A 9,248-nucleotide genomic window follows, 5' to 3' on the forward strand; every position below is an offset into this window, starting at 1 on the left:
GCATCGTTCAACAATTCAGTGCACTTTGCACAAGGAGAAGCTGTATGGGAGAGTGATGCGGAAGAAGCCTTTTCTGCACACACACCACAAACAGAGTCGCTGGAGGTATGCAAACACACATTTGGACAAGCCAGCTTCATTTTGGAATAAGGTGCTGTGGACTGATGAAACAAAGATTGAGTTACTTGGTCATAACAAGGGATGTTATGTATGGCGGCAAAAGAACACAGCGTTCCAAGAAAAACACTTGCTACCCACAGTAAAATATGGTGGGGGTTCCATCATGCTGTGGGGCTGTGTGGCCAGTGCCGGTACTGGGAATCTTGTTAAAGTTGAGAGGTCGTATGGATTCCACTCAATATCAGCAGATTCTTGAGAATAATGTTGAAGAATCAGTCACAAAGTTGAAGTTACGCCGGGGCTGGATATTTCAACAAGACAACGACCCAAAACACTGCTCAAAATCTACCCGGGCATTTATGCAGAGGAACAAGTACAATGTTCTGGAATGGCTATCCCAGTCCCCAGACCCGAATACCATTGAGAATCTGTGGGATGATTTGAAGCGGGCTGTCCATGCTCAGCAACCATCAAACCTAACTAAACTGGAGATGTTTTGTAAGGAGGAATGGTCCAAAATACCTTCATCCAGAATCCAGACACTCCTTAGAGGCTATGGGAAGCGTCTAGAGGCTGTTATTTTAGCAAAAAGAGGCTCTACTAAATATTGATGTGATTTTTCTATTGAGGTGCCCAAATTTATGAACCTGTCTAATTTTGTTTTGATGCATATTGCACATTTTCTGTTCATCCAATAAACCTCATTTCACTACTGAAATATTACTGTGTCCATCACCACCTGCCTGGGGAATACAGGGTTCTCTTTGTCCTCTGGGAGTCAGTTCATCGATCTACAACCTATGGATACAATAGTGATGTAAGCTCAAATGCAACATGGGCTAAACTGTTTTTATATGCAAGAGGCATGCATAAGGTGTGTTTTCTTTGCTTTTTAGGAGCCAGTTTTTTCTTAGTGTAATGTTAGACTGGAGTATTAGTATCATAGGTTATAGATGATGGACCACTTTTACTCAGTGAGAGGACAGACTAACACACACTACTGTTTCCACTCGGCACACTATCTACTCTTCCATCACTTCTACTAACAGGCTTATAGTGGCTTACTGCTACTCCTGCACAATGAGCTTTTCCATGTCGGCCATCTTTGGGGATACATTCTATGCCTTCAACTGCACACGCTTTCATCATTCATCTGCCTCCACACACAGTTGAAACATTTTCAATGTCTGTCTGGTCTTGTTTGTCTCTTGTCTTGCCACCCTCTGTCTGTGAACATCTTCAATGATAATTAAAGCATCTCTGCTGGTTTTTCATTGATAATACAATATTTAATATCTTTATCAGTCTCTAGCTAATCATTGCATAGCGAGTTTAGTAGAGACATAACTGACATCAGAGTTGCCATAAGTAGCTATCTATACATGTCTCAACCACTCTAAAAGCCAAGTGAAACCAGTTTTGGTGTATGCAAAATGGTCTAATTTGTCTTGGTAGAACTATTTGAATACCACCTCTGTGTTTATGCAAATTCCCCCCTCCAAACAGTTTGAGATCAGATTTCACCAGGAGTGGGTCTGTGATTGTCATTTATCTCATCGCTGGTGTTTTCGCTTGCAGCTGAAGACCCAGCTGACTGAGACTCTGTCAAAACTGGAGACCGAGGAGAGTGAGAGGCAGAAGGTGGCTGGAGATCTCTATAAGGTAAGACGGCCCCTTGTCCCTTAGGATTGGACTACCTTTAGTTTGTTTGGATTTACATTACTGTTAGAGAAACAATTAGTCACCAGTCCAAGTCTAGAAAGAAGCAACTTACTCAAGGAGCTGAGGATGTTAGCGGTTAGTCGCCAAAAAAAACATTTGACCGGTAATGCTTATTGGTCTATAGGGCCATTTGCATAATTGTGCTGTATTAAATTGGCGAGTGTGTATTTTTGTTAGTCGCCATGCATCTTATTTATCACAAGTGCACAACACTGAACTGCAGAGCAAACTTGATGGCTCTTATACAGAAGCAGTCAGGCAAAATGAGGAGCTGAATTTGGTAAGCCTTGCTCACCCAAATGGGCGGAGCTCTCATAACCTGTCCCTACTACACCAGTTTGAGGAGCGGAATAGCCTACCACATGTCAGACGGCGTGAGACTAGCTCCTTAAAAAGTCTAAGCTACTGGAATGAAACCTGCTTTTGTAAGCCCAGTCATTGCACAACAAATAACAATTCTAAATGCAGTCACCTGTTAACTTCGGTGGCCACGAATTAAAGGAGCTATTTTTATTCCTCCATCACAACTCGTAATTAAAGCGCGCCTCCAATTTGTCATTCGGTTGCATAGGCTATAGCCTGCCTAGCGTTGACTACCAGCAGGTCACCCACCACTTTGCAATGGGAGCTTGAGGCAGTGGAATTGTTTGAAACCTGAATTGTTTTAGTTCACTTCAAATAATGAGGCATGTCTTAACTTGCTTCAAAGTAGCCTTGTGAAAATCCATCTGTAGAAACGTGGAGGCAAATATTTTACAAAGGCTTGCTATTATTGCATGTTTCTATTAAGTGCTTAATGAAAAATGTCCTGCGCATGCATAGTACCAGAGAGGAAGAGGCAAAGGGAGAGGTTTCACTCTCCACAAAATCTGTCCAAAATAAGCCTAATACGTTTCTATGGGCTTATTTTGGGACTAAGTTTGTCGCCTGCCTTGGGTCGACTCTCATTGTTAGGGCGGAAACATAAGCATCTCATCATTATATAACGATCTCTAATAGTATTTTTTTGTTGGTCACATGATTTTACTGTTTTAATTCATTTATTTATTTTTTCTACAGTTTGTTGACCGGTTAATGAGGGTCAGTTAGTCGGCAGCAAAATTGACCAAAATGTGCATCCCTACTAGGAGATAAATACACACTGAGCATTTGAATACGTGGATGAGTTGAACACACTTATATTAAATGAAATGTAAGCTTAAATGTTTCTTGTAATTTCCCCCACCCTGCTCCACCTCAGGCCCAGCAGTCTCTGGATCTGATCCAGGAGGAGGTCTGCAAAGAGACCGGCCAGGGTGACCTGATAGAGAACAGCAACCTCTCATCACACGTAAGACTCACTGGACGGGGAACTGTCTGTGGCTATATGTTAAAGACAGTCCATTGCACATATGATCTAGGTAGTGTATATTCATGGTCAAAACAAAGGTATCTAGCTACTAAGAGTTCTAATATTCATAATTATTAGATGTAGTTGTGTATTAAATGTAACCAGTCTTTAAATAGGGGTAGTTTTATTGACAAGTTATATTAAAAGTGACTACAGGGTAGTAACCAACCTGTCACTGTGTCCCTCAGGAGGAGATTGACAGGAAGGAGAAGAAGACTGCAGGGCTGAACCAAACTGTGAGGGAACTGCAGCAGCTGCTACAGGCCGTCAACCGGCAACTCACCAAGAGACAGGAGGCGGTACGACGTATTTATTATGGATCCACATTTAGATAATACAGCCATCAAAAGAAGGCTTTAAAATATAGAAAAGGACATTCACTGAAGTAAATGTGTGTGCGCTTGCTACTCTTGCAGTATTTATGGTTGTGAAGTGGTAGTGACAGCAGTAGTAATGATAGTAATATGGTTTACATAGGCTGTGGGTTAGTTATAGTGACCTATTTTGGGGTGGTTTGTAGTTATGTAGTTATTATAGTGGGATATACACAATGCATTCGGAAAGTATTCAGACCCCTCGACTTTTCCCACATTTTGTAACGTTACAGCCTTATTCTCAAATGGGTTAAATAAAAACATTTCATCATCAATCTACACTAATGACAAAGTGAAAACAGGTTTTTAGATTTTTTTTAGAAAATGTATTATACATTTTTTTTTTTAAACATACCTTATTTACAGTATTCAGACCCTTTGCTATGAGAAATTGAGCTCAGGTGCATTATGTTTCCATTGATTTTCCTTGAGACGTTTCTACAACTTGATTGGAGTCCACCTGTGGTAAGTTAAATTGATTGGACATGATTTGGAAAGGCACAGACCTGTCTATATAAGGTCCCACAGTTGACAGTGCATGTCAGAGCAAAAACCAAGCCATGAGGTCGAAGGAATTGTCCGTAGAACTCCAAGACAGTATTGTGTCGAGGTACAGATCTGGGGAAGGGTACCAAAACATTTCTGCAGCATTGAAGGTCCCCAAGAACACAGTGGCCTCCATCATTCTTAAATGGAAGAAGTTTGGAACTACCAAGACTCTAACTAGAGCTGGCCACCCAGCCAAACTGAGCTATCAGGGGAGAAGGGCCTTGGTCAGGGAGGTGACCATGAACCCGATGGTCACTCTGACAGAGCTCCAGAGTTCCTTTATGGACAACTATCTCTGGAGCAAAGTACAGAGAGATCCTTGATGAAAACCTGCTCCAGAGTGCTCAGAACCTCAGACTGGGGCAAAGGTTCACCTTCATCAGGACAACGACATGACAAGTCTCTGAATGTCCTTGAGTGGCCCAGCCAGAGCCCGGACTTGAACCCGATCAAAGATCTCTGGAGAGACCTGAAAATAGCTGTGCAGTGACGCTCCCCATCCAACCTGACAGAGCTTAAGAGGATCTGCAGAGAAGAATGGGAGAAACTCCCCAAATACAGGTGTGCCCAGCTTGTAGCGTCATACCCAAGAAGACTCGAGGCTGTGGTCACTGCCAAAGATGCTTCAACAAAGTACTGAGTAAAGGGTTTGAATACTTATGTAAAATGTGCAATTAGTATTTATTTTTTTACTTTAAAAATAAAAATGTTGCTTTGTGATTATGGGGTATTGTGTGTAGATTGATGAGATTATTTTTTGTTTTAATCCATTTTTAGAAGAAAGCTGTAATGTAACAAAATGTTGAAAATGTGAAAGGGTATGAATAATTTCTGGATGCACTGTAATTGGCTAGTATAGTAGGCTAGAGTGAGTACTATAGCGTCATAAGCCATAGATTGTGTTTTCAAGATCTCAAAATGTTTTAGTTTGAACATTCTAAAAGTTGTGGCAGTGATTTCAGTTTATAATGTTGAATCCAGCATTCCACCGTTGAAATGAATGGGGATACAACAATCTTTATAGTTTATGAATGGTTGCAAGAAGCTGGGTTGTAGCCATCTACAGTGCCTTGCGAAAGTAAGGCACCTTGAACTTTGCGACCTTTTGCCACATTTCAGGCTTCAAACATAAAGATATAAAACTGTATTTTTTTTTAACGGACCTCTGTGCAGGTGCATTTATACGGAGACTTGATTACACACAGGTGGATTGTATTTATCATCATTAGTCATTTAGGTCAACATTGGATCATTCAGAGATCCTCACTGAACTAAATCTGGAGAGAGTTTGCTGCACTGAAAAGTAAAAAGGGGCTGAATAATTTTGCACAAGGAGAAGACTGATGGGAAGCCCAATTTTTCAGTTTTTGATTTGTGTTCACAAAAAAAGTTTGAAATATCCAATAAATCAAAAAGTTTGAAATATCCAATAAATGTCGTTCCACTTCATGATTGTGTCCCACTTGTTGTTGATTCTTCACAAAAAAATACAGTTTTATATCTTTATGTTTGAAGCCTGAAATGTGGCAAAAGGTCGCAAAGTTCAAGGGGGCCGAATACTTTCGCAAGGCACTGTAAGTTGAGTCAATCTGCACATTTCAACGTTGGTTTGGTGTTTGTAGCTTTAACGGTTCAAGAGCAATGGCAGATCCAAATACTTTCCATTGAAGCCCATGGATCTTTTATGAACATTTTAAAATGGTTATAGTTCAAAAAGCATAAATGGTTGAAATCTAGGCACGGTGCAAAGTTTTACCATTCAGTCTATGGCTGTTGAAATACATAGGAATTTATGCAAATATGGATGTCGTGTAAAAAGTACAAGTAGTATCAATGTTTTTTTTCAGGTTCCAGCAGGAGGAGAATAATAATAAGTATGAACAGTTTCTAAAATTGTGCTTGGTTTTCAGCAAGCACATCTGTTAAATCGGGGTTGTAACTGGCAAGCAAGTCTTTCTTGTAACACACAAAGAGGTCTTAAACTGTGCTTCCTTTTTTTCTCTCAGGAATCGGACAAAGACTCGCCTGAAGTATAGGGAGGGGAGGATGGACACTCCCAATCTTACTACAAAGACCACCCCCAACCTCCCCACCTCCTCTCCTGTCACACTCCTCTCTTTCCCCTCACCTGTACTGTAGGCAGCCTCTTGCTGATCCTCTGTCACTGCCTGCCACTGACCTGTAACCTCTGACCTCCAGCTGCTCCTCCTCAGCAGGGTCAGGGAGAGACTTCGCTGGGCCCCAGAGGAGAGGGGCTCCCTCACGCTACACACACACACACACTCCGGACACCAAACCAGACCTTACTACTCCAAAGTCCCACCACATTCCTCATGATCCCTACAGTAGCACAGCCAGCGCTAAAGACATCCTACACATGTCAGACTGTGGCATCTCCCCCTGTTTACCCCCTTTTTTCAATGGAAATCTTTGAATACAGATGTAGTTTTTTTCTCTGTTAGTTTTCTTTGTCCAGAGGGTGATGGAAGTGGATTCCTACTTCATTAAATTAACTTTGGTTCTCTTTCCTTTTTTTTTAAGTTAAAAAGGAAAAATGTATTGTTAAAAAAGTAACTGTTAGGACCTTCTGACATTACACTACAATTGTTGATCTCCTTTGCTGACAGCTCACAAACTGTAAATGTGCATTGATCCATGAATACATAGGTACTGTATATGCATACTTTGGCTGAGGTATTTTGGAGGGGGCAAGGGCATGAGGGAGGGTCCCAGCATGTCAGACGGGTCACTAAGTAACTAACCATGGAGGAAGTCTAAGTGCAGAGCCAGTAGGAGGGAGGCTGTGACCCATCCTCGCTGTGGGAGCAGTAGGACAGGTCTACAGAATGGAGGTTTTAATCCTACTGTAACTACTTTAGGAAGAGCTGTCCCATATCATCTGTAATCAACACTCGCTATATTGTTGCTAATTTCATTAACATGGAATATTTCTTTTTTTTTGTAACAGGTGACAGTTAATTAAAGGGATGCTTGATAAATCTGCTCACTGTCCTGTGTTTAGTTCTGCTTCTCTTGACTGGACTTCCTTTGCCATACCACCGTGGGGCACCAATGTCCTTATCCCTCTATTTGTTTGTTAAAATGTTGTCTATCCTGCACATACAAAATCAACCCCTTAACACATCTAGACACCACCTCCAAATGTAGTGTACTACTTTGCCTACTAGAGGCTAGAGTGAAGTGTTTGTTTTTGCTTTCACTTATCTTATACTTTCAGACCTATGAAGAGCCATCAGACTAGAAGTAACGGGCTGCGGCTAGGGGTTGACTTTTGGGCTGGATGATCTTGTATCTCTGCAATGTGCCATTCAATTTGATTAGACCCTGACTTACTACAAATAAAAGGTTAGGCCATTCCCTCAGCTCTGGTTTTTACCCTGATGACAAACGTGCTACGGGCTGCATGACTGACTAATAAGCAGAATAATGTTACGCTGTCCTCCCCTTTCAAGACAAACATCTTACTGTCATGTGGTGGGTGTAATTTTAGTTATGTGCTCTTTGTATGAGGGAGTTATATTAACCTGAAGACGTGGTGCACCGGTCAAAGGCAGTGAGGGAGGACCGCCCTTCCCAAATGGAACAGTAACCTGCACCACGCGGTCATGTTGTCTATGGTGCGTTGTCCAGAAACATCTCTTTTCCATAAAATATATTTTTGAATTCATTGGGAAGGTAGGTAAAGCAATCACTTTTGCATGTGAAAACAGAATCCTACACGTCACTTTGTTTTGTGTTGAGGTTCTAACCTCACTCTTGCGAAACATTGTGCAACATCGATTCATCATGTTTACTGAAAGGAGGTATGGCTGTTGTGTGGCTGTCATAATGGCTCACCAAGGACTGCCCCCTCCTGTCATACTTTACAACTGGAAATTACATCAGGTTTGTCACTGTGGTAGATGTACAAGCAGTGGATCTGTGAATGACGTCCAAGTTTTACCTCCCATTCCCAAAGAAGTTCAACATATTAGACGTGGGGAAGAGCTGAAAGATCTTAAAGAATTGTCTGTGTGGAGTGAGTGTTTGTCTCCAACTTCTTTATATTAGCTTAGATGGAGAGGAAATGCCAGTTCCAAGGGATTGACATTCGGTGTGTGAGACAGATATAGGAAAATGGCGCTGACAGAGGGCTGCCTCGCTTCTAGTCCTTAGGAAACGTTTCAGTATTTTCTTTTTTTATGTATTATTTCTTACATTGTTTGCCCAGAAAATCTTAAGTGTTATTACTTACAGCCGGGAAGAACTATTGGATATCAGAGCGGCGTCAACTTACCAGCACTACAATTCTATACTATCAATTGCATCTTAGCCTATGCCACTCTAACATTGCTTATCCATATATTTATATATTCTTATTCCATGAATTACTTAGATTTGTGTGTATTAGGTATTTGTTGTGGAATTGTTAGATATTACTTGTTAGATAATTTGCTGCACTGTCGGAACTAGAAGCACAAGCATTTCGCTACACTCGTAATAACATCTGCTAACCATGTGTATGTGACCAATACAATTTGATTTGATACAGTGAGTACAGTCATTGCTCTGCTCTTGTTGTTGTTGTCTGTAAATCTGCATGTGGTCCTTCAGGACTGTAGAAGAGCAACACAGAGTAACAAGACAACTTTTGTACATTAAGGGGTCAGGGGAGAAAGCAGCACAGGATCAGCACATTCCAAACATTCTCCCACACTGTCATGCTGTAGTCAGCTGATTGTGGGCCTGTCATGGAGACCAAGCTAGCGACAAACAGGCACCACACCATAACCTCAGCATACCCCTCTATACACTGATATGATACAGGTGAGGCCTTTTCTATGGTACATCAGTGCCTCTGTCAAACCCCTTATCAGATGTATGCAACCTATGGAATAAACACAGTTGATTAACTTTCCTACACTGCAGATCTCCAAGAATCCAGTCACTAGATTTCTCCAGTGTTGGGGAAGCTACTCTGAAAATATTGTTTGCCAAACTACCAATTACTTCACACTGGAAGAAGTTTAGCTACACTAAAGCTACCCTAAAGAAAAATATAGTTTACTTAACTAAAGTTACTTTGAAAAAGT

At 41.2% G+C, this 9,248-nt stretch overlaps 1 protein-coding gene across 5 annotated transcripts in view; it reads left to right on the top strand.

Annotated features, from left to right (window-relative positions):
- LOC112261751 (kinectin) overlaps positions 1–7,158 on the top strand; it is a 48,413-nt gene extending 41,255 nt beyond the window's left edge. For all 5 annotated transcript variants that reach the window (XM_024437344.2, XM_024437347.2, XM_024437346.2 and 2 more), the window contains 4 exons: positions 1,699–1,782; positions 3,083–3,172; positions 3,421–3,531; positions 6,162–7,158. In XM_024437344.2, coding sequence (XP_024293112.1) covers positions 1,699–1,782; positions 3,083–3,172; positions 3,421–3,531; positions 6,162–6,191 — 315 coding nt within the window. In that variant the 3' untranslated portion in view covers positions 6,192–7,158. The remainder of the gene's footprint in view (positions 1–1,698; positions 1,783–3,082; positions 3,173–3,420; positions 3,532–6,161) is intronic.
- The last annotated feature ends 2,090 nt before the right edge of the window (positions 7,159–9,248 follow it).

This window comes from Oncorhynchus tshawytscha, linkage group LG11 (assembly GCF_018296145.1).
Source record: "Oncorhynchus tshawytscha isolate Ot180627B linkage group LG11, Otsh_v2.0, whole genome shotgun sequence".
NCBI lineage: Eukaryota > Metazoa > Chordata > Actinopteri > Salmoniformes > Salmonidae > Oncorhynchus > Oncorhynchus tshawytscha.